At 45.6% G+C, this 26,203-nt stretch overlaps 1 protein-coding gene and 1 long non-coding RNA gene across 2 annotated transcripts in view; both read left to right on the top strand.

Moving 5' to 3' along the window:
• c7b (complement component 7b) overlaps positions 1 to 26,203 on the top strand; it is a 92,528-nt gene that overhangs the window by 17,621 nt on the left and 48,704 nt on the right. Inside the window, exons 7-11 of the mRNA XM_060934863.1 lie at positions 2,251 to 2,385; positions 19,613 to 19,856; positions 20,584 to 20,697; positions 20,782 to 20,948; positions 23,545 to 23,773. Coding sequence (XP_060790846.1) covers positions 2,251 to 2,385; positions 19,613 to 19,856; positions 20,584 to 20,697; positions 20,782 to 20,948; positions 23,545 to 23,773 — 889 coding nt within the window. The remainder of the gene's footprint in view (positions 1 to 2,250; positions 2,386 to 19,612; positions 19,857 to 20,583; positions 20,698 to 20,781; positions 20,949 to 23,544; positions 23,774 to 26,203) is intronic.
• On the top strand, positions 11,842 to 12,609 carry LOC132895379 (uncharacterized). Its single transcript, XR_009655745.1, has 3 exons — positions 11,842 to 12,156; positions 12,266 to 12,327; positions 12,479 to 12,609. It is a non-coding gene; the product is annotated as an uncharacterized LOC132895379 (long non-coding RNA).

Genomic DNA, 26,203 nt, shown 5'->3' with positions numbered 1-26,203 from the left:
ATTCAAAAATAACTTGAGCATGGCAAAGAAAGTCTGAGAGGCATGGGTGCTCTACACGAATCAGGTAATCCACCTATCTGCATGCTTATCCAGCAATAAACATTAGTATGGAGCTTACCCAGATGGGTTCGGGTGGTTTGGACTCTTGGATGTCCTCATAGAAGTCACACTGTAGCTTGAATCCCATAGGGTGATATATTCTGTAGTAGATTGCCAGGGGACTCCAGTCCGTCTTCAGCCGAAAATACGAAGCGAGAGGCTGAGACAGGGAAACCCGGAAGCAGTGTGGGATCATGTACTGAAACGCTTCTGCTACATCCATTGTATGGTGAAGTATTCTGTCAGGTATGCGAGGGAGGCGAATGTATGTGCAGAAGTGTTCAGTTTAATACAGTGCATATACTAGTATACAGCGGTGCTTGAAAGTTTGTGAACCCTTTAGAATTTTCTATATTTGTGCATAAATATGACCTAAAACATCAGATTTTCACATAAGCCCTAAACGTAGACAAAGAGAACCCAGTTAAACAAATGAGACAAAAATATTATACTTGGTAACTTTTATTTATTGAGGAAAATGATTTAATATTACATGTGTGTGGCAAAAGTATGTGAACCTCTAGGATTAGCAGTTAATTTGAAGGTGAAATTAGAGAGGTGTTTTCAGTCAATGGGATGACAATCAGGTGTGAGTGGGCACCCTGTTTTATTTAAAGAACAGAGATCTATCAAAGTCTGATCTTACACTTCCACAAACATGTGTTATGATCATGGCATGAACAAAGGAGATTTCTGAGGACCTCAGAAAAAGCGTTGTTGATGCTCATCAGGGTGGAAAAGGTTACAAAACCATCTCTAAAGAGTTTGGACTCCACCAATCCACAGGCAGACAGATTGTGTACAAATGGAGGAAATTCAAGACCATTGTTCCCCTCCCCAGGAGTGGTCAACCAACAAAGATCACTCCAAGAGCAAGGTGTGTAATAGTCGGTGAGGTCACAAAGGACCCCAGGGTAACTTCTAAGCAACTGAAGGCCTCTCTCACACTGGCTAATGTTAATGTTCATGAGTCCACCATCAGGAGAACACTGAACAACAATGGTGTGCATGGCAGGGTTGCAAGGAGAAAGCCACTGCTCTCCAAAAAGAACATTGCTGCTCATCTGCAGTTTGCTAAAGATCACGTGGACAAGCCAGAAGGCTTTTGGAAAAAATGTTTCGTGGACGGATGAGACCAAAATAGAACTTTTTGGTTTAAATGAGAAGCGTTCTGTTTGGAGAAAGGAAAACACTGCATTCCAGCATAAGAACCTTATTTTATCAAGTTGAGTCAAGTGACAGATTTTTGCTGATATAAGGTTGTCTTGACATTTTGTGGGCTGACAATCTTAGAACAGGGCACCAATGTCAGGTATTTTTTTTCAGGTTTGTTTGTCCTTTAAAATGCAATGCTACATATCACAGTTTTAAAAGTCAGCAACACTTTATTTGGGTGGAGTGTTCATAAGTTTACATATAACATTGTAATACCTACCTAACCAGGGCTCCAGACTAACTTTTTCCACTAATCGCACTGGTGTTCCTTACTGAACATTTTAAGAGCACCAGCACAAAATATAGGTGCAGCACTTAAATTAACAAGCTACATGTAGCCTTTAGCCTCTTGGTCAGATTTTTTTTGTTGTTGTTCAAAACATAATACATTTTCTGTAGTTTCTCCTTTTGACAGCTTTTTGTTTTAACTGAATTGCCGAGCAACACCATTGTGCAACACCACTTCTGGTTATTTACTAACCAGGTAAATTTCACCCCATACACCCTGAATGAGAGCAAAGCAAAATTCATTGTCGTGGAAACATACTGTTCGCTCTCCATTCTATCTCGCTAACACCCAGACACACACGCACCCACTAACACCCCCCCCCCCCCCCCAGACACACACACACGCAGAACAGTTCTCACTCCCTCCTGGTGTTTCACGTGATTATACAGTATGATTTTTTTTTTTAAATGAGAGGTATATTTGTAAGTTGCACTGATGTGCCTAGTTATAACATTTAATAGCAAAAAATGGTCACAAAATGCAACTAAATCTGGCGCCCTGTTAGCTTTTTTTTGTGGCACTGTCTACTTTGTGATTAATTATATCAGTATTGAATAATGTCAATACTAAAACTAATTCACAATATAACAGCATATTATTTCATATGTTTTCTTTATTAAAATCTCATTTCTTTACATTTGTATCAGGTGGCTGTTGACAATGACTTTAGTGATGAGTTCTACAACAGCTCCTGGTCCTACATAGACCATGTAGAGCAGCGAGATAAAATCAAAGGAGGCCATGATTACAAAACTTTCCACAATGAACTGAAGAAGGACAAGGTAATGTAACAAGATTTGGTTCTAACTTGTTAAAAATACTTAGGTTTAGTTGCTAAACTGACAATACAATGCAATTTTTACAGCTAATCTTTACAGTATTTAAGACTATTTAATTATATCTCTCTCATGTTGTGACAAAGTGTTAGGACTAGGACTGTTTTGGCCTCTAGAGGCCGCTGTTATTTCCTTTTCATGTCGTGTTTATTTTGGCCTCTAGAGGCCGCCACTGTTCCTGTGTTTTGTGTTTGTGTTAATTGCCTAATTATCTTCACCTGTGTCCTTAATTAGTTTGTCTATTTATACCCCTGAGTTCAGTCCTCTTGTCACGGAGTCTCTGTGCTGTTATGTTTATCTCCAGTTTCCTTTGTACTGTGTTTTTTGATCTTCTTAGCTTTTGTATTTTTGCACTTTGCTTTTCTTTTGGATTATACTCTTTGGTTTTTTTTTTTTTTTTGTCTTTTGTTTTGCCCTGTATATAGTGTATATAGTTTAAATAAACCTTTTGATTCTTTTTCTACTTCCGCCTCACGCCTCTGCATTTGAGTCATCCCCCTGGTGGCCTAGTGGGGGTTTGCTGGATTATCACACCAACAAACCAGGTTCGAATCCCAGCAAAACCCTAACAGAAAGACTCCGTCATGACCGACTCAGCAGAGGCTGCTTCAACTGTCTACCCGGCCAACCTTCAGGGAATTATGGCAGCTTTGACACGCTTCGGAGCGACCATGGACGCTCATGGACGTACGCTCACCAGCCAACGTGAGGCCCTCGCTCGCCACGAGGAACTGCTTCAGCAAATTGGGAAAACCCTGGCACAGCTGACATCTCTGCCTGCATCTCCTGCCCCTGATCCAGTTCCTGCTCCTGATCCAGCTCCCACTCCTGCTCCAGTGCCTCCTGCAATGCTGCCTTCTTCACCTCGCGAACCCAGCCTTCCTGCACCACAGAGGTATGACGGCAAGCACAGTGAGTGCCGAGAGTTCCTTACCCAGTGTCAACTCACCTTTGAGCTTCAGCCTACCACCTACACTACGGATCGCCGCAAGATTGCCTTTGTGATCACCTTATTAGCTGGTAAGGCGCGAGCCTGGGCTACTGCTATCTGGCAAAGACAGGGACCTGAGTGCTTTGATTTCCAGCTGTTTTCTGAAGAGATGCTTCGGGTCTTCGATCAGGCAGACATCAGTACCGACGCAGCCCGAAAGCTCATGTCCATCCGGCAAGGAGGAAGCGTCGCAGATTACGCCATCTCGTTCCGAACACTCGCAGCAGTAAGTGGATGGAACGAGACTGCCCTGGTGTCAGCCTTCCACCATGGTCTGTCTGACCCCATCAAGGACGGTCTGGCCTCTATTGGATGCCCAAGTGACCTCGAAACCCTCATCTCACATGCTATTCGTCTGGACAACAGGATGAGAGAACGCCACCAAGCCTTGAGCCCCCCCAGCCTCCCTACCTCTACCTGGAGACCGTCTACCTCCTTCAGTGACTGTCCAGAACCCATGCAAGTGGGTCGTACTCGCCTCTCCGCATCTGAGAGGGAGCGCAGAAGGAGGGACAAGTGCTGCATCTACTGTGGCAAGCCTGGTCACTTCCGAGCATCATGTCCCGAACTCTTGGGAAAAGGACCGCCCCGTCCAGCCGAGGGAGGGTTGTGACGGGGCCTACCCTCTCTCCCGGACTCCCTGGCCAAGGAATCTACATCCCGGTCTCCATCTCCTGGGGTGAGTCTGTCCACTCTTGTCAAGCTTTGATAGACTCAGGGGCGGCTGGGAACTTTATGGATATTCACTTCGCCCAAAGCATCAATATTCCGACTGCACCTCTTGAAGTCCCACTGTCTGTGTCTGCCCTCGATGGCCAAGCGTTAGGTGATGGAAGAGTCACCCAAGTTACTTCTCCAGTTTTCCTCCAGTCTCAAGGTCACAAGGAAGAAATATCCCTGCACCTGATTCCTTCACCTGAGTTCCCAGTTATTCTAGGCCTTCCTTGGCTTACTCGCCACAACCCTCGCATAGACTGGGTAACAAGCCAGGTTGTGGAATGGGGCCCTGCATGCCATGCCTCTTGTCTGCTCTCTAGCTCTCCTGTGTCTCCTGCCGAGCCCCCTGATCTCACCGAGTTATCTCAAGTTCCCACAGAGTACTGGGATCTCAAGGAGGTATTCAGCAAGAGCAGGGCCGCCGTTCTTCCTCCGCACCGGGCCTACGACTGTGCCATCGACTTGCTCCCTGGGACTACCCCTCCTCGTGGCAGACTGTTTTCACTCTCTCAGCCAGAACGCAAGGCCATGGAGGAATACCTCAAAGATGCCCTGGTCTCTGGGTTTATTCGACCCTCCACTTCACCTGCTGGAGCCGGCTTCTTCTTTGTCGGCAAGAAGGATGGGGGGCTCCGACCATGTATTGATTACAGGGGCCTGAATAAGATCACTGTGCGCAACCGATATCCCCTTCCGCTGATGTCCACAGCTTTCGACCTGCTCCAAGGCGCCACCGTCTATACCAAGTTGGACCTACGGAACGCATACCACCTCATCCGTATCCGACAGGGAGACGAGTGGAAGACTGCCTTTAACACCCCGTCTGGGCACTACGAATACCAGGTGATGCCCTTCGGACTCACCAACGCACCAGCTGTTTTTCAGGCCCTAATCAACGACGTCTTAAGGGACATGATTAACCTATACGTTTTTGTCTACCTCGACGACATCCTTATCTTTTCCAAGACCGTGCAGGAGCACCGCCACCATGTCCGCCAGGTTCTCCAGAGGCTGCTACAGAACAATCTGTTCGCCAAGGCCCAGAAATGCGAATTTCATGTTCCCGAGGTCTCCTTTCTGGGATTTATTGTACGGACAGGCCAACTCCAAATGGACCCTGCCAAGACCCTGGCCGTCCGGGATTGGCCTACTCCCAAGTCCGTTAAGGAGGTTCAGCGGTTCTTAGGATTCGCTAACTTCTACCGCAAGTTCATCAGGAACTTCAGTTCTGTGGCAGCACCCATGTCAGACCTCACCAAAGGGACAGGTGGATCTTATGGCTGGTCTCCTCAGGCAGAAAAGGCGTTCAAAGACCTCAAGGACCGCTTCTGCACGGCACCCATTCTGGTTCTCCCGGACACCTCCCAACCATTCATCGTGGAGGTGGACGCCTCGGACAGTGGTGTCGGCGCGGTGCTCTCTCAACGTTCGGAAGGAAAGCTGCACCCCTGCGCTTACTTCTCCCACCGCCTGAGTCCTGCTGAGTCCCGGTACGATGTGGGGGATCGAGAACTGCTAGCGGTCAAACTGGCCCTTGAGGAGTGGAGGCACTGGCTGGAGGGAGCACAACATCCATTCCTGGTTTGGACTGACCACAAGAACCTGGAGTACCTCCAGCAAGCCAAGAGACTGAACCCTCGACAGGCTAGGTGGGCCCTGTTTTTCAGTCGGTTTGACTTCACCCTCTCATACCGCCCCGGCTCCAAGAACACCAAACCTGACGCACTGTCCAGACTGTTCTCTGCCACTAACAGGGAGAATGAAGTCGGGCCTATTATCCCTGTGTCCCGGATTGTGGCCCCTGTCCGCTGGGGTATTGAGGAGGCTGTCCGACGAGCCCAACGCCAGGACCCCGGTCCTGGGACGGGGCCACCAGGCCTCTTGTACGTCCCACATCAAGCCCGGGCCAAGGTTCTCCAGTGGGGTCACTCTTCCCCTCTCACCGCCCACCCGGGAGCTCGGAGGACCCTGGACTTCCTGAAAAGACGCTTCTGGTGGCCTAACATGGAGAAGGAAGTAAGGTCATTTGTCCTGTCCTGTGAGGTTTGCACCAGAACCAAGAACCCACGACAGCGTCCCCAGGGTCTCCTGCATCCTCTGACCATTCCCCGGCGTCCCTGGTCCCACGTAGCAGTCGACTTTATCACGGGTCTCCCTGAGTCACAAGGTAACACGGTCATTTTGGTCTTAGTTGACAGATTCTCCAAGGCCTGCCGCTTCATACCACTGTGCAAACTCCCCTCTGCTCTTGAAACTGCGAAACTTTTGTTTAATCATGTCTTCCGAGTCTTTGGTCTTCCACAGGACATCGTCTCAGACCGAGGGCCCCAGTTCTCCTCCCGAGTGTGGCACGGGTTCTGCAAGGTCATCGGAGCCACTGCCAGCCTCTCCTCTGGGTTTCACCCACAGTCCAATGGTCAGACGGAGAGGCTCAACCAGGACCTGGAAACCACCCTGCGAGGCCTGGCTATGGATAACCCGACATCGTGGAGCACCTGGCTGCCATGGGCGGAGTACGCCCACAACACCCTGCAGTCATCGGCCACCAAGCTGTCGCCATTCCAGTGCCAATTCGGGTTCCAGCCACCTCTGTTCCCGGACCAGGAGGAGGACGCGGGGGTGCCCTCGGTCAACCAATATGTGAGACGGTGTCGCAAGACCTGGAGCAAGGTCAGGAAGACCCTCATACAGACCTCCAGAACCAACCAGACTCAGGCCAACCGCCATAGAAGACCTGCACACGCTTTCCGCCCTGGGCAGCGTGTTTGGCTGTCCACTAAGGACCTTCCACTGCGGGTGGAGAACCGCAAGCTTGCTCCTCGCTACATTGGCCCCTTCAAGGTGGTGCGCAGGGTGAACCCTGTCTCCTACCGGCTCCAGTTGCCCCGGACTCTGAGGATCAACCCCACTTTCCATGTTTCCCTGTTACGGCCCGTACTGACGTCTACGTATGCCCCTGCCCCTAGGAACCCCCCACCCCCCCGCATCTTCCAGGGACAGACTGTGTTCACTGTGAATCGCCTGCTTGACTCCCGCCGGGTCCGCGGCGGGTTGCAATATCTGGTGGACTGGGAGGGCTATGGTCCTGAGGAGCGCTGCTGGGTTCCTGCTCGGGATGTCCTTGATAAAGAACTATGTCGGGACTTCCATTCGGCCCATCCAGATCGCCCTGGGAACGTCAGGAGACGCTCCTAGGGGGGGGGTCCTGTTAGGACTAGGACTGTTTTGGCCTCTAGAGGCCGCTGTTATTTCCTTTTCATGTCGTGTTTATTTTGGCCTCTAGAGGCCGCCACTGTTCCTGTGTTTTGTGTTTGTGTTAATTGCCTAATTATCTTCACCTGTGTCCTTAATTAGTTTGTCTATTTATACCCCTGAGTTCAGTCCTCTTGTCACGGAGTCTCTGTGCTGTTATGTTTATCTCCAGTTTCCTTTGTACTGTGTTTTTTGATCTTCTTAGCTTTTGTATTTTTGCACTTTGCTTTTCTTTTGGATTATACTCTTTGGTTTTTTTTTTTTTTTGTCTTTTGTTTTGCCCTGTATATAGTGTATATAGTTTAAATAAACCTTTTGATTCTTTTTCTACTTCCGCCTCACGCCTCTGCATTTGAGTCATCCCCCTGGTGGCCTAGTGGGGGTTTGCTGGATTATCACACCAACGAACCAGGTTCGAATCCCAGCAAAACCCTAACACAAAGTTCTGCCTTTCTTTTGGTGGGGTTCAACTTTATCATTATTAGTTGGGTCACTTCGTAAAATTCACTGATTTTATTAATTGATTGAAGGATTATGAACAATTTTATTGATGCAAAGCCCTGTGTACTGTTAATTATTCTGTTCATTGTTTAGTTCTTGATTATTTAGTGATAAAAGCTACTATATTAGGCTGTGTTATTCAGGATTTTTTACTATCAATCATAAACACACATCTTGCAATTGATTTCAGTGGGAACATGTTGATGGGTAACACTCACCAACATGTGCAAATGCTCCGTTGTCTGTTCACCAAGGTCACAAGAAGCTCAAAAACTTTTGATGGCACATACTCTGACTTGCCCATGTATCAACTCATCGGAAAAAGGCCTGATCTTCAGTCATTAACGTTGATGCAAAATGATGGGGAAAAAATAATCATGGTTTACAGCAGGGGTCGGCAACCTTAGGCACGCGTGCCACGGTTGGCACGCCATGGCATAATCATTGGCACGCCGGCACCTCTCGGTGTTATTTGAATTTTTCCATTAAGATGGTCCCAGCTTTGGAGGAAAAAAAAAACAAAACGATCCCAGCCTTGGCCAGTTGTGTTTGAGTGACAGCAAGATCTCCCGCCCACATCCCCCAGAGACCCATGTGTCAGATGTGTACAGTCGGATGCAGTCGAAATGGCAACACCGCCCGCTAAAAAAGCTAAAGTTGTTAGATCATTTCAGACCTCATGGACACAAGCAGGGCCGTAACTACCATTGAGGACACCGAGGTCATGTCCTCGGCATTTTTTTTCCCACGGTATTTTTTTTTTCACTCAGAAATGTTAAATTCACATCACATCACATTATCTCTAGCCGCTTTATCCTTCTACAGGGTCGCAGGCAAACTGGAGCCTATCCCAGCTGACTACGGGCGAAAGGCGGGGTACACCCTGGACAAGTCGCCAGGTCATCACAGGGCTGACACATAGACACAGACAACCATTCACACTCACATTCACACCTACGGTCAATTTAGAGTCACCAGTTAACCTAACCTGCATGTCTTTGGACTGTGGGGGAAACCGGAGCACCCGGAGGAAACCCACGCGGACACGGGGAGAACATGCAAACTCTGCACAGAAAGGCCCTCGCCGGCCCCGGGGCTCGAACCCAGGACCTTCTTGCTGTGAGGCGACAGCGCTAACCACTACACCACCGTGCCGCCCTATGTTAAATTAATATATGATGAAAATCGTTCTAACTTTGATCGGTGGAAAATTCTAAATTCAGCTTGCATCCCCCTGTTCTCATTTGTTTGTCTAAAAATAAAGTCCACATAATCATTTTTAAACGAAGCTGAAATATCCGACATTGGAAACATTTCATATTAGGCAGCCTCGCGATAGTCAGCTAAGCACCACGGGATATACAAGAGTTGAGAAGTGTTCTCATCAAGGTCCGACTCCGCAGCCAGTCAGTTTGTCAATTAGTCGTGGAATCTGAAAATTGACATAAGATGAAGAAGTCTACTACACTAAAACAAACCAAACTCAGCTTTGGAAAGTCAACAAGTGAGAGAAAAAGAAAGAGGGAAGAAGGGGAGTTAATTTTGCCAGTCACTGACAGTTATGTGCCGGAATGCTTATGATCATTAACAGTGCAATTTTAATTAGCATTTCAAGCAACAACAGTCGAAGCCACTTAGCTAGATAGGATTTTCGTTTTCCAGGTGGCACAAACTCTTTTATTCTCTCTCTCGATTTGATTTGGTGCGTTTCAGATCAGAAAAGGCTGGACAGTCGTGACCTGTTGTTTATGAAGTTATTGGGTGCTGACGAGACTTGAGCTATTTTGCTAACTTACCAGACTATAGACTAACGTGAACACAAGACACTATTGTTTTGATTTTTTGATTTTCGAACGGAAATGAAAACGGGTAGCAAACTTATTATGTTCACATTTTATTTACAACATGATGTATACCACCTCTGACTGCTTTCTGTCAATCATGAGCAGCCCAGCCGCGTTCACAGCTCCTCCTCCGATCACCAGCTGGAGATGAGCCTCCTCTCGGGAAGTCTTGTCCCGCCCCTCTTATTGACTCCCATCTCCAGTGAGGCTCAGTCTCTGAATGGAGCGTTTTAGTCGGTTTTGTTCAATAACCGTCTAGTATTTTGCTATTGAAAAGGGCATATATTTTTTAAAAAGCAATTGAAGTCCATTCAGGCTCGGCTAGATTGCGTTGTCACTCGCACACACACACACACACACACACACACACACACACACAAAATACTTTTGTGATCGTGCAGTTTTGAAATTGTTAAAATAAACATGTTCACCTACATGTTCATCTTGTTGGGCTTGTGATTTTGACTCGTTTCCAAAATGTATGAAAAGTCACCATATTAGGACATTTTTTTTGGCAAATAAGATGTATCGCAATGTTTGACCTCGGTATTTGAAAAATCCTGGTTACGGCCCTGGACACAAGAATTTGCTTTTGTGTTTTTGAAGGACCGTGCTGTGTGCATTTTATGTTTTGAGAATATTGTGTGCCGAACATCAAGTGTTAAGCGACATTTTGAAACGAAGCACGAGAAGACATTCAAAGACCAAGCAGATAAAGCTGAATCAATTAAGCGTGAAAAACAAACCAGCTCCCTCAAAGTTTTTGCTACGGCTCAAAATCATAGCACAGAAGCTAGCTATCGCATTGCTCATTGCATTGCTAAACATGAAAAGCCCTTCACAGATGGCGAATATATAAAGGAGGCTTTTCTCAGTTGCTCAGATACTCTTTTTGAAAATTTGCCCAACAAAGAAACAATCAAGACAAGGATAAAGGACATCCCCATGTCAGCTAGAAGTGTTCAGCTATGTATTGATGAAATGGCAGAAAATGTCAGAGTGCAGCAAACAGCTGGGTTGAAAAATGCTACGGTATTCAGCATAGCACTTGACGAAAGCGTGGACGTGAATGACATCCCGCATTTGGCAGTCATGGCAAGATACTGCGATTCATCTGTGAGAGAGGAACTATGCTGCTTGAAGCCCATGCCTGACACAACAAAAGGTGAAGACGTAGCCAAGGTGTTAACTGAACATTTTGAGGAACGATGGATTAACATCAGGAAAGTGTTTGCAGTGACAACAGACGGCGCACCCGCCATGGTTGGGAGACAAAAAGGAGCTGTCAAATTGATTGAAGAAAAAGTCGGCCACCCCATCATGAAGCTCCACTGCATAATACACCAAGAAAATCTGTGTGCAAAAATGTCAAATTCAGATCTTAATGAAGTTATGGCTATGGTGGCAAAGGTTATTAACTTCATAGTTAAACGATCTACGCTGACACACTGACAGTTTCGACCCCTGCTCGAGGAGATGGACAGCGCATACACAGATCTCCCTCTCCACTCAGCGGTGAGATGGCTGAGCTGTGGAAAAGTTTTGGAGCGATTTGTCAGCTGCTTTGATGCTATCAAGGCCTTTCTGGCTGAGAAGGGCCAAAATTATCCACAACTGGAGGACGAGAAGTGGATTGTGAAACTTATGTTTCTTGAGGACATTACGGGACACCTCACTGAGCTCAGTCTCAGACTGCAAGGTGCAGGACAAACTGTTTTGGACATGTTTGAGACATAGTGTTGCCACCTGTCCCGGTTTTTCCTGATTGTCCCGGATTTTCATGGTCTGTCCCGGAAAAAAAAAAAAAATCCGGGACACTGAATGTCCCGGTTTTTTGTACATGATGGGCAAAATGTGTATTTCAACTTGCGAGCCAGCTGAGAACCAGTTTGCTTTTCCATAGCTCGCCCGTGCTAAGCGCCACTAAGCGGAGCCACGTCATCACGTCGCTGAATACGTCATTATGTCGCTGTATACGTCAGTTACGGCGCTACGTTTACATAAACCTTGGCGCGAATATCAAAGCAAAAACACGGAAGAAGCAGCAGTAACAACAACAACAATAATAATAATAATAATAATAATGGATGACTTCGCGTTTGTACAGCTGCTGCTTCTCGGCGCTTAAAAATGGCGATCTTTCATGGTCTTGTTATTGTTGTTGGTCTTAACAACTCCGCCCCCCCGCTGACGTAAGCGGTTCTTTCCTCTGGCCCAGCAGAGAGTTGGTGCGAGCCTGGAACCGGCTTGGACTGATAAAAGAAACAGACTCTCTGTTGCAATGGTGAAGGCTGAGCTTCAAGTCAGGCTAAACTTTCAGTTGTCCTGTACTGAGTTCAAGACATTCATTGAAAATCAGCCAGGACTCACAGCAGCAGCAAAGAAAAACACCAAATATAAATGGAAGATTAGGTAAGGTTTTGGTGAATTAAATGAAATAGTGTAGTGTAGTAACATACTCCTGTATGTACTGTATGTGCCAAGTTATATCAGTTACATGTCCTCCTATGTATTTGTTTAGCCAAGAGCAGCAGAGGCATAGGTAAGCACAAGCAAAGCACACACCACACTCTAAGCAATCAGGTAAGCTGTTTGACACTACACCTTACATTGTTACATTCAGGTATTCTTAGATACAATGAAAAATTAGATTATTTATTTTTATTCCACATAAGCAAACAAACAGAACTTAATTATGTATTTCCCTTTTACCTGTGCCCACTACTGCCCCCAGGTGTCCACAACCAAAAACTGTTGGAAATAAACCAAAATACTGAAGACCTAGCCTAGTAAACTAGACCCACCCGCCTAGCGGCCAAAAATATTTTTGCCTAGCGAGTGGGTCTAGCCTCGCACCATGTAAACAAAAACACCGCGGGCATCAAATCGTGCCCGCCAATCACAACGCAAGGTTTTTGTTTGGATTCTTTGGGCGGCCTTTTGCAGGAGTGATGACAAAGCTGCGCGACGCTGGAGAAAGCGCAGCAGGAAAGATGGCTACGGCTAGTGAACAGCGCGCGTTTGACTCCGCTTTGGAATCAGTTTTAGAAGAATTAGACTTGGAGTTTTCGTTGAAACATGAGCAGGAAGAGGCTCTCCGCTCATTCCTTTTCAAGAAGGACGTTTTCGCCGTTTTGCCGACCGGCTATGGCAAAAGTTTGATCTACCAGCTGGCTCCGCTCGTAGCCAAAAGGATGGGGCTAGTTTGTGCAGTACGAAGAATTAATAAACAGCTTTGAAACATAACTTTTTGATTGTTTCTTATTTTCCCGTTATTTTAAATTTAAGGGAAATTATTTCACCAAACACCACTAAATAAAAACTCTCAAAAACAGTTTAAGCAAAAAACACTTGGGGGAAAAAAAATGAGTGTATGTTATGTATGTGGTACAGACTCCAAACTTGTGGTCATTATTTCCAAACTTCTTAATATCTAGAACCTGTTTATTAATTAATACGCATTTTGAAAAATTATTTATTTCAAGGCCTCCCCCACTGCTTTCTGTCGCTCTGACTACGTCACAGTCACTGTTGCGCTGATTGGTCAGAGCGTTGGCCTATACGCACAGAGACAGTTTGAAAGACAGCGGTTTGTTCCTCCTACCCGCTTCGGAAATGTCTACGGATCGAGGCCAGACTAAATATTCACATTTAGTCTGGCTTGCCAGGCTAATGAAGACCTGCTATATTATGTAAAGCAATTAACTAAACAAATAAGTAGCAAAAGCGTCATTTTTACTAATTAGAGCAATACAGATTCAGCGTACAAGGGCGATTTTTGTCTTGGGTTAGATGTGTGAAGGGCACCGTTGCTTACAAGCAAAAAGGTCGATTGGATGGTCGAAATGTCCAGGATTTTTGTCAGACACAGGTGGCAACCCTATTGAGACATGGGCGGCTTTTGTCGGTAAACTGGCAATATTCTCAAATGGCATTGCTTCCTCCACTTTCCGCTACTTCCGACACGTGAGAGAGCTGTCCTCTGAGCGCAACATCAGAACCGCTGAAATAGCCGCATACATGCGTGAGCTGGAGGCGGAGTTCACAACCCGCTTTGGGGATTTTAAAAGGTACGGACCAATGTTTTCTTTCTTGATCAAGCCCGACAACTTTGATGGACATGATTTGTATGCAACTCTGATAGACTGGATGGATATACAGGACATGGAGATGCAGCTGATTGAGCTGAAGAGCTCAACATCGTAGGTGACAAAGTTTGCAGAGCTCCGAAAACAGTTGGAAACCACAGCTGTGCAACATCATGGAGCCTGCATCCTCACATGCTGGACGTCTGCACCAGAGAAGTTCAGCTGTCTCCGAAACATTGCACTAGCTCTCTTGTCAGTCTTTGGGTCAACATACCATACCTTTGTGAGCAGGTATTCTCACACATGAAAAATGTGCTCAGCCCCACCCGCAGTTGTTTAACGACGGACCACTCTGAGGCATGTTTACAACTAAAAGTGACAAACTACAAGCCCCAGATAACAGAGCTTAGCCAAGCAAAGCAGGGCCAGAGATCACACTGACTGGTAGGCATCTGTGGATTTGTTTTAGCTTCAGCCCACACTTATTTTTAGTTAAACATGTTGCTGTTTGCCCATGTATTTGAAATGTTGTGGCTGTTTCGTTCTGATGTAATAGAGATCTATTTTTTGATGTACCATAGTCTCTGTATTTCCACTCAGTACAATACGTTTTAAACAAGGTTCTGAAAGCAGTGTTTTAAAATTAAATCCAGGCCCCTTTTGTGAATGGGAACATATCTTTGAAATGTGATTTCATGTGGCCTGTGGATAGAATAAAATTCCAGGTATGTTGGAAATGTTCTTGTATTTTGTGTCATATTTTAATATTATGCTACTGTTGATACTGGCACACTCATTGGCAAGAAAATTTCAAATTGGCACTCGGTGTCACAAAGGTTGCCGACCCCTGGTTTACAGCTATCATTCACTATTTTAAAAAAAGTTTCCATCTAGCACCTTAAAGTTTGGGTTGTCATTCTAGCGGAACAGTGAAGCACAGCAAAGAAGGCACTACACTGGAACGTGGCTGTGTGGAGCTGTTCTGAAATAAATAAAAAAAACCCTCATATTATGCAGTGTTCATGCAGAAATCATGTTATGCAATGTTATGCAAAAATCATATTCTTGTTTTGCTAAGTTACGATTTTGGTCCAGAACTCTGAAAGTTGGGGGGACTGGGAGCTCTTATCTTTTCAACCTAGCAGACCCCCTAAAATATTTAGAACCCCTGCTACAGGCTGCAATACAGCATTACAGAAATATTTTATTTAAAGGTGAAGTTTATAATTGTTTGAAAATATTTCTAGGCCTATGATAATGATGTAAATTCAAATGTTCTATTCAGGCTTATATATTTTTAGGCCTTACATTAGCTGCACAGTTGAAACAGAGCTGCTCTTTAAGGCCTGCCCTTTCAGAAATGAATCACAGTTGTCAGTTCATATTCGAAACTGCATATTATTAGGAAAAAAAAGGTTCCATCTAGCAGGCGGCACGGTGGTATAGTGGTTAGCACTGTTGCCTCACAGCAAGAAGGTCCTGGGTTTGAGCCCAGCGGCCAGTGAGGGCCTTTCTGTGTGGAGTTTGTATGTTCTCCCCCTGTCTGTGTGGGTTCCTCTGGTTTCCCCCACAGTCCAAAGGCATGCAGGTTAGGTTAATTGGTGGCTCTAAATTCACCGTAGGTGTGAATGGCTGTTTGTCTCTGTGTCAGCCCTGCGATGACCTGACAACTTGTCCACGGTGTACCCCGCCTCTTGCCCATAGTCAGCTGGGATAGGCTCCAGCTTGCCTGTGACTCTGTAGAACAGGATAAGCAGCTACAGATAATGGATGGATGGATTCCATCTACTACCAAAAAGAATATTTAGCCTTTTATATAGACACTGTTTTATTGGGAAATGTGTCACTCGTATTTTTCATTCAAATTATATCTTGGACCTGAGTAACACATTTTCCATCTCTTCACTGTTGAGGATATCAATTAATTGTTTTAATTAACTTGCATAGTTTGTTTATGGATGTGTCTATATAATAAAAAGAAAATTACATGTTGGCTTGCAGATATGAAGCTTATCTTCTTGTGCTGAAAAAAAATCACTTGTTCGCTATGCTCACTTGTGAAATATTTTCACGATTCGAAGATAAACTTCATATCTTCATGCCACCATGTAATATCCTCTATATCTTAAAACCCTTGGGAAACCATTGTTTCTACAAGTGTAAAATGCATCTTCAAAAATCTTGAGATGGTAAGCCTTGAGATTTGGGGATAGTGAAGTGTTCTTTTCAACATAATCTTACTATGCAACTCGAATGCTTTCACTTTAGACAGTTTTGAAACTGCACAGCTGGTCTCTCGTCTCGTCTCGTCTTCTTCCACTTTATCCGGGACCGGGTCGCGGAGGCAGCAATCTAAGCATGGAAGCCCAAACTTCCCTCTCCCCAGACACCTCAGTCAGCTCTTCGGGAAGAACACCGAGGCGTTCCCAGGCCAGCCGAGAGACATAGTCCCTCCAGCGTGTCCTGGGTCTTCCCCGGGGCCTCCTCCTGGGGGGACATGCCTGGAACACCTCCCCAGGGAGGCGTCCAGGAGGCATCCAAAAAAGATGCCCGAGCCACCTCAGCTGGTTCCTCTCGATGTGGAGGAGCAGCGGCTCTACTCCGAGCTCCTCCCGAGTGACTGTGCTTCTCACCCTATCTCTAAGGGAGCGCCCAGCCACCCTGTGAAGGAAACTCATTTTGGCCGCTTGTATCCGCGATCTTGTTCTTTCGGTCATTACCCAAAGCTCATGACCATAGGTGAGAATCGGAACATAGATCGACCGGTAAATTGAGAGCTTCGCCTTTTGGCTCAGCTCCTTCTTCACCACAATGGACCGGTAAAGCGACCGCATCACTATGGAGGCTGCACCGATCCGCCTGTCGATCTCACGCTCCATCCTTCCCTCACTCGTGAACAAGATCCCGAGACACTTAAACTCCTCCACTTGAGGCAGGACTTCTCCACCAACCTGGAGAGAGCAAGCCACCCTTTTCCGGTCGAGAACCATGGCCTTGGACTTGGAGGTGCTGATTCTCATCCCAGCCGCTTCACACTCGACTGCAAACTGCCCCAGTGCATGCTGGAGGTCCTGGTTTGAAGAAGCCAGCAGGACAACATCATCTGCAAAAAGCAGAGATGAAATCCTGTGGTTCCCAAACAGGATTCCTTCCGGCCCCTGGCTGCACCTAGAAATTCTGTCCATAAAAATTATGAACAGAACCAGTGACAAAGGGCAGCCCTGCCGGAGTCCAACATGCACTGGGAACAGGTCTGACTTACTGCCGGCAATGCGAACCAGACTCCTGCTCCATTCGTACAGGGACCAGACAGCCCTTAGCAAAGAGCCCCGAACCCCATACTCCCGAAGCACCCCCCACAGAATACCACGGGGGACATGGTCGAATGCCTTCTCCAGATCCACAAAGCACATGCGGACTGGTTGGGCAAACTCCCATGAACCCTCGAGCACCCTATGAAGGGTATAGAGCTGGTCCAGTGTTCCGCGACCAGGACGAAAACTGCATTGTTCCTCCTGGATCCGAGGTTCGACTATTGGTCGAATTCTCCTCTCCAGTACCCTAGAGTAAACTTTCCCCGGGAGGCTGAGAAGTGTGATTCCCCTATAATTGGAGCACACTCTCCGGTCCCCTTTCTTAAAAAGAGGGACCACCACCCCAGTCTGCCACTCCAGAGGCACTGTCCCCGACCGCCACGTGATGTTGCAGAGGCGTGTCAACCAAGACAGACCCACAACATCCAGAGACTTGAGATACTCAGGGCGGATCTCATCCACCCCTGGTGCCTTGCCACCGAGGAGCTTGCAAACCACCTCAGTGACTTCGGCTTGGGTAATGGATGAGTCCACCTCTGAGTCATCAGCCTCAGTCTCCTCAATGGAAGACATGACGGTGGGATTGAGGAGATCCTCAAAGTATTCCTTCCACCGCCCGACAATGTCCCCAGTCGAGGTCAACAGCTCCCCACCCGCACTGTAAACAGTGTTGGCAGAGTACTGCTTCCCCCTCCTGAGGTGCCGGACGGTTTGCCAGAATTTCTTTGAGGCCGACCGATAGTCCTTCTCCATGGCCTCCCCGAACTCCTCCCAGTTCCGAGTTTTTGCCTCCGCAACTGCCCGAGCTGCAGCACGCCTGGCCTGCCAATACCCGTCAGCTGCCTCAGGGGTCCCAGAGGTCAACATGGCCCGATAGGACTCCTTCTTCAGCTTGACGGCATCCCTTACTTCCAGTGTCCACCACCAGGTTCGGGGATTGCTGCCACGACAGGCACTGGAGACCTTGCGGCCACAGCTCCAAACAGCTGCATCCACAATGGAGGTAGAGAACATGGTCCACTCGGACTCAATGTCCCCTGCCTCCCTCGGAAGCTGGGAAAAGCTCTCCCGGAGGTGGGAGTTAAAGACCTCCCCAACAGAGTGCTTGGCCAGACGTTCCCAGCAGACCCTCACCATACGTTTGGGCCTGCCAGGTCTGTCCAGCTTCCTCCTCCACCAGCAGATCCAACTCACCACCAGGTGGTGATCAGTTGACAGCTCAGCCCCTCTCTTCACCCGAGTGTCCAAGACAGGGCTGGAGATCAGATGAAACGACAACAAAGTCTATCATCGACCTCCGACCTAAGGTGTCCTGGTGCCACGTGCACTTATGGACACCCCTATGCTCGAACATGGCGTTCGTTATGGACAAACCGTGACTAGCACAGAAGTCCAATAACAAAACACCACTCGGGTTCAGATCGGGGAGGCCGTTCCTCCCAACCACGCCCCTCCAGGTGTCACTGTCATCGCCCACGTGAGCATTGAAGTCCCCCAGTAACACAATGGAGTCCCCAGTCTGAGCACCCCTCAGTACCTCTCCCAGGGACTCCAAGAAGGCCGGATACTCTATACTGCTATTCAGCCCGTAGGCACAAACAACAGCAAGAGCCCTCTCCCCAATCCGAAGGCGCAGAGAGGCGACCCTCTCGTTCACTGGGGTAAACTCCAACACATGGCAGCTGAGCTGGGGAGCTATAAGCAAGCCCATACCAGCCCGCCACCGCTCACCATGGGCGACTCCAGAGAAGTGGAGAGTCCAGCCCCTCTCGAGGAGCTGGGTTCCAGAGCCCAAGCTGTGCATGGAGGTGAGCCCGACTATCTCTAGCCGGTACCTCTCAACCTCCCGCACAAGCTCAGGCTCTTTCCCCCCCAGCGAAGTGACATTCCATGTCCCAACAGCTAGCCGTTGTGTCCGGGGATCAGGTTGTCGAGGCCCCTGCCTTCGACTGCCACCCAATCCACACTGCACCAGTCCCCTACTGCTACCTCTGTGGGTGGTGAACCCACAGGAGGTCGGGCCCACATCACCTCTTCGGGCTGAGCCCGGCTGGGCCCCATGGGCAAAGGCCCGGCCACCAAGCGCTTGCATACGAGCCCCAACCCCAGGCCTGGCTCCAGGGTGGGGCCCCGGCTGTGCCATACTGGGCGACGTCACGGTCCCTGATGGTTTCTCCATAAGGGTTTTGGTGAACTGCTCTTGGTCTGGCCTGTCACCTAGGACCTGTCTGCCTTGGGAAACCCTGACAGGGGCATAATGCCCCCGACAACATAGCTCCTAGGATCATTCAAGCACACAAACCCCTCCACCACAATAAGGTGGCAGTTCTAGGAGGGGACAGGGGTGGACAGCTGGTCTCATTGTGGTTAAATAACTAAGAAATAAGGTCCTGATCTGCAAAAACATACAACTAAACCCTGTACCAATGATGACCTGGGACATAAAATCTGCTGTTCTTCTCTCAGGCCTACCAGCTCTTGATTATTAAGAATGAGGTGGAAGTAGCTCAGTTCCAGAACAACATCCCGGAGTACCTCCCACTTTCTGAGGAGTTTTGGAGAGCTCTATCTGTTCTGCCCAGCACATACGATCCAGCAGCTTACCGCTCGCTCCTGCAACTCTACGGCACACACTACATGGCTGAGGGCTCTTTAGGTGGAGAGTACCAGGTCCTGCTGGAGTTTGACTCCCAGTTTATGAGTGAAATGAGTGAGTATTACTATACCAAAATCTGCTGTTCTCAATTTGAGGGGTAGGGGGTGACATGCATCCAGTCAAAAATCTACCCCTTAAACTCTCACTTTTAAAAGATACTTGTACTACAAAAGATATGTAACACCCCAAATAGTTCTACAGGTTACCACCTAAAGGTTCTATATGGAACCATAGACCCTCACAACAGAGGGCCTTTCCTTTCAGAGCGGGCGCCAAGTAGAGCCCCTTTGGAAGTCTAAGAACTCTTTAGTTTAATAGTACCTTTCCTTTAGCGATGCTGGAGTTAATGACTCAGGAGCTTTAAATATATCTGACTTAAAACTGTTTAATAAACTGATATATCTGACTAATAAACTGTAAACCCTTTTTGGGTCATTATGAGGAAACCCTTAAGTTTCTATGTAGAACACTATAAGAGAGGGTTTTCTTATTAGAAAGATTTCAAAGTGTCTGTATTTTAGGACCCCTGTCCAATTTTTTCCTAAAAATGTAAGCTGGAAATCTAAAGGGATAAAATCTTTGATATGCTTCTTTGACAACATCAGCACTGGAATTTATACCACAAGACTTTTGAATTCTAAAACCTGATTGGTCAAAATGTGCTAATTTTTGCCCCCAAGGGTTTTATTCATTATGAATAAATGATTATGAATATTAATTTATTCGTTATGTGGTCTATTTGTTCGAATTAAAGTTAATTTCTTACTGTTTAAAAACGCAGGTCAAACAGATACTGATTTTCACAAGTGTGTCACACGTGTCAAGAGACGTCTGTTCCGAAAGAAGAGAACGACCAAATGTGAGAAACTGGTCCAGTCAATTAGGAGTTACAAAGGTTACTTTATTTGTTTTCCAACACTACATTACTAAATCAATCAATCTATCTACTTATTTTAATCTATTAAATGGTGTTTCACAGAGCAAAGCAGCCAGACGTTGCCAGTGAAGACCAACATAATTGGAGGGCATGGTGCTTACGTGACTGGTTTAGGCCAACTGGACCTGGAGAACCCTGAGCAAAACCATGCCATGTACGCTAAATGGGCTGGCTCAGTCAAGGACTTCCCTCAGGTGATCAAACAGAAGGTATGTCTAAACAAAGTTAATCAAACAACTGCAAAATAGTTTCCAAATATATAATTAAATTACTTATTTCTGTAACACTTTACAATACTATTCATCATCTCATAGGTATCTCTGCATGAATCAGAAGTTCTCCATCAACACCACGGGCGATTGCTCTAAGACAACGAGGGAGGCTCAGCCTCCTCTAAAAATGACGAACATTGTGTAGGATGAATTGCGCTAGGCTTATGTTATAGCTGACCTTATAACATTGCTATTTCAGATCCAGAATCATAGAAATATATGTGCTGAACCCAACTACAGTGCGAAATCATTCCATTATAACTTTCCCCAGTTCGCCTAATGTGTGAGTTTTTCCCCCTCGTGACAGCGCAATACAGCCCAGCCTCAGTCGACTTCAATGGCATTTAGGAGCTATGCGCTTTTCAATCTCAAAATGCAAGACAATTATTGGACAAATACTGCGAAAACGCCCGCCCACGGAGTCTCACGGACTCCCAGCCTCAGTGGACTTCAATGGCATTTGGGAGCTATGCGCTTTTCAATCTCAAAATGCAAGACGGTTATCGAACAAATACTGCGAAAATGCCCGCCCATGGACTCCCAGCCTCACAGTGGGAGGGACATGGCAAAGCTTTCCGCGAGGAGACTGGTGATTGGTGAAAGCGGCCGGATGTTTTCTTTGATTGACAGCTCGTTTCAAATATAGACAGGCAGCGGTGAATTTCAGTTCAGTCCCATGCGGATTCGCAAGTGCTGTGGTGTATTGTAAGAGATCAGCTTACATTTCGATTTTATTCATTACATACAGTTTCTACCAGCTTTTTTAGTTTGTATATATTTTCATTGTAAATAAAGTGTAAATATAGTGTTGTCAAGTTTGCTATCTTAGTTCCAGAAATTTCATTTATTTGAGTGACTGAACTTGAACTTGAGGGGGCTAGTCAGTTAGCAAGAAAGCTGCGCACGGATGCCAAGCATTGCTGATTTAATTTTGGCGAAGCCATTTGCCAGTCTTCCTTTCGAGGAGAAAATTAAAATTAAAGAGCAGGGTAGACCAACGCCTCAAATTGACTTGGTGAAAAAGGTAGGGAATAATACTCGTTCCTTTCAGCTCTCCTGGTACGAGAAAGTGAATTGGCTAACAGCAAGTGACCCACATCAACAACAGTAAATAGGCTACTTTAGTAATATGTCATGGATGGACCAAAAATATAGAATCTATTTAAAATGTTTATGCTGAGTATATTATATTGGAATATATATTTCTCTGGATATGAATTAAACACAGCTACAATTTGGAAAACATTTTTAAACAAAAACACAGCCGAGAACATTTCACACTACAGACCTGGATTAAAAGTGAAGGGTTATCAAAATTGTCAATCAAACATTTCTCAGTCAAAATAAGTAAAATATAGGGAAAGTGTCATTGAATGAAATGTGTGGCACCCAGCTCTATGTTTGGCTCCCCAAGGTCAGTGCTTGTGCCTATTCCAGAACACTCTGCTGTTACTGCTGAGGTTCCTGACAAAGAGCTGCTTTCAATAATGATCAATTTTTAAACAACATGCCACAATTTTAAAATATAAAATGTTAAAATATACCCCCCCCAACACCACCATCATGTATATTGGACAGTTGGCTAATGGGCCAAAAGAACCTGTTATTTCACAGTTTGTGACCCTGCCAACAATCAGCCAGATCAGAGGCAAGAGTATGGGCAAAATTGATGTGTTTTTTCTTTTAAAATCTGGAAATATCGTAACCGACCAGCCTCCCTTGTTTGAAAGACTACCAGCCGCCACTGGTCAACACCTATCTTTTTCCTATTTTAATCAGTAATCTGTAGTTAGTCAGAAGTTAATATAAAAGAACCATATTTAACTAATAGTTCTGCATGTCAAATGTAGGACTCAGTAATTACTGAGTAAGATTCAGTTAATTGCTGCTTAGTTAATAGTGAACTCCTACAAACATACTTACTGAGAAATTAATTAGTAGTTCTTAGTCCCTTATAGGAACAAGATACTGTAGGTGTTAATGAAGAACTACTCACTGGTTAATGCTTAGTTCTTATGAACTATGAGCTGTTGAACAGTATTTTAAAGTGTTAGCCTTATTTCTTTTGAGCAAAATAAAGGAAAATGTTCCCCTTGTTATGAAATTGATCTGCCTTTGATTTAAATTCAAAATTAACAGAGAAATATAATGAAAAGAAGCATTCTATGAACCTCTCAGTTTCCAGAAACAATTTGAAGAATGCAGTTTGATATTCTGCAGTTACAAATGTTATGAAGATTGTGCAGTGGGCTACAGGGAGGTAAAAATTACAATTGAGGGAATGCAAAAGCTGTTCAGAAGATATGAAAGTGGTTGAAGGCAGTCACAAAGGCACAATGAAAGAAACTGCAAAAGTTTTGAACTTCTTATTTTTCAATAATAATGTCCATGAATACGATCACATCAACTGTCTTGCACTATAAATTTGATTTCTTTCTCTTCATTTTGCCCTGTGAGTAACTGTAGTGATTGTTTTATACTGAAAGACTTACACCTTCCTAACAGAATATAATTTATAGCTTTTTGTTATCAGTTGAGGCCAATCTATGAGTTGGTCAAGGAGGTACCATGTGCACAGCTGAAGAAGCTACACCTGAAGAGGGCGCTGGAAGCCTACCTTGAGGAACAGAGCCCATGCCACTGTAAGCCATGCCACAACAATGGAAGGCCTGTGCTGAGTGATGGAGTGTGTACCTGTGTGTGCAAACCTGACACCAGTGGCATATCCTGCCAGAATGGTCACATCCTTGGAGAACAGCCAGGTGCAGCTGAGCATATTACACATACCGTAAAATACCAAATAATAGCCCGGGCGATTATTTGTCTCAATCACGTAAGAGACCCGGCGCGTATTAGAGACTAGGCGGCTATTTGGAACAGGCGATTAATTCCTTCTTCACAAATACCTTCCCCAAAATCTACCTCAAAACGGGGAAAAAAATCATTCTCAGATAGGCCTACTTTTAACCAGTATAACTTACAGTTTGTTTAGAGTTAGATTACAGATAGCACGGTGCCGACTTCGGGGAATTTTGAAGACGCAGAATGCATCTTCGCATGGCACAGTCGGGGTGGATAAAGGATAAATCACACACCTTTTCCTGTTAATGACTAGTTAAGCGCATGCTTTACAAAATAATCAAGAAACCACACCATTGTCTGTGCGCAGCACTGTGATTTAATTACTCTGCAAAGTTATGGTCACTTGCTATCACCCTCACCCATGCAGCCTCCACCCTTTGCGCTTCGCGATGTCTGTCAATCTGAAATTGCATGGAGGACGCGACGTTGAAGCAACATAATTAGGGTGCGAAGTGTCAAACCAAAGGGTTTTTTCTTATGCTGAAAAATAAGTGACCTGCAGTGGCTACATACTGTCATCTTGCATCACGTTTCTCTCCAAGACGTCTCCCTATTTGGCCGATATGAGCCTATTCCCCGAGTGAGTTGGTACGGTGGCTCGACCCCGTAGAAAACTTAAAGTTCGGATGAAAGTTAGTTGAATAGGTTACTGACTTGTAGGCCTACATGTTGCCTGCCTGACGCGTGCTTCTGCCCAACTTGCACGACAGATTACTTGTTGAAAAGGCCCCTTGGATTAGATTGGCCGCGAGCAGACTGAAATGCATGTTAGAACGCTCTCACCTTTTTTGTAAAGCGTCTTCCAGATCCGAATGGGTAAGGGCAAGTGAAATGGTATAAGGTCTTTAATAAAACTCAGTGTGTGCTTTGACGCATGCATTCGGCAATTTAGGTCGTTTAACAGAAGCAGCAGTCCAACCTTGGAAACCCGCAGTCCTCATTGTCACCACACGCTGGCTTTCGTTGGTTATACCCAAAGGGGTGGCTAAGACATCTGTCAAAAGTTACGGAGTTGCATTCCTCAAGAAATATTACGGTAGACCAAGATTATAACATTGAAATGGCATGTTTATTATCACGTAACAAAATGTTGTAAACAGTATTATAGAAATAATTTCATTCATTCATTCATTCATTCATTCATTCATATTGTTTCGGTAGAAAACTATGCAATGCAAAATCGTTTAAACACCAGAAAACCAGAAAAGTGCTGGGCCTCAAGATTCTAGATAGGACATTCGGACGCTTTTTTTTTTTTTAGACCCCGGCAAGTATTCGGAACCGGCCTTTATTTGTCACAACACACGCGTACACCCGGCCGTTAAAGGGAACTCGGCGGTTAATTGGAACTCGGCTATTATTTGGTATTTTACGGTAATCAAATATTTTGATTGCTATCACAGTGCTGTTAGTCTTGATTCTGATTGGTCAATAATTCTGAAAGCGGTGATTAATTTTCTCCAACATAAACTCTGAGGGTAATGCAGTTCATTCAGAAGAACGTAAATGTGGTGTTATTTAACAGAGGCAAAACCAATCATTATGGATATGGTTAAGTAAGTATTCTACAAGATGTCTGTTTAACATTCATGGAAATAGTCCCCACAACAGTGAATGTAACTTTAAAATGATATGAAGGATAACAAGTATGTTGTCAGAACATTAATACATTAAATCAGTGGTTTTCAAAGTGGGGGCCGGGGCCACCAGGGGGCGCTAGGGGGGCCTCAGAAAGTTGGAGGGACGATAACAAAAAAATTGCGAAAAAAAATACTTTTTAAAAATAATTATTATTAAATATATTGTAATTAGTTTTTTAATCATTATTTCAAAATATAATTATTAATAATAATACATCATATCGAAATGTTGTTTGCCATGCTCATCTCTCCGATTGCCTGTGATGTTGCGGTTTGCGCCATTTATCAAGCTGCTTTGCTCCTCAAGCTAGTGTATTGCTAGCACAAAATGGACAGGTTTTTGAAGAAGAGACAGAAGGAACAAACCAACAGCCCTGCTGTGGAGGACACTGCTGCGAAAAAAACTAAGAAGTCCTGGCCAACTAAAATCCGAAAATATGAGGCAGCATACATTAAGTATGGCTTTACAGCCATACAGAAAAATGGCCATGATTGTCCGAAATGCGTCCTCTGTCTGGAGACCCTGTCAAACGAGTGCTTAAAACCTTCGAAACTTCAGCGTCACTTGGTACAAAAACATCCGACAGATGCCGAAAAAACAGTAGATTTCTTCAGACGCAAAGAAGAGCATTTGGTCAGGCAATCTGCTGCATTCACCCAGCAAGCTACTGTCCCCGAGCGGGCCCTGAA

The sequence above is a fragment of the Neoarius graeffei genome, chromosome 12 (assembly GCF_027579695.1).
Source record: "Neoarius graeffei isolate fNeoGra1 chromosome 12, fNeoGra1.pri, whole genome shotgun sequence".
Taxonomy (NCBI): domain Eukaryota; kingdom Metazoa; phylum Chordata; class Actinopteri; order Siluriformes; family Ariidae; genus Neoarius; species Neoarius graeffei.
The sequence above is the reverse complement of the archived record's forward strand: the minus strand, read 5'-3'. Positions and strand labels throughout refer to the sequence as shown.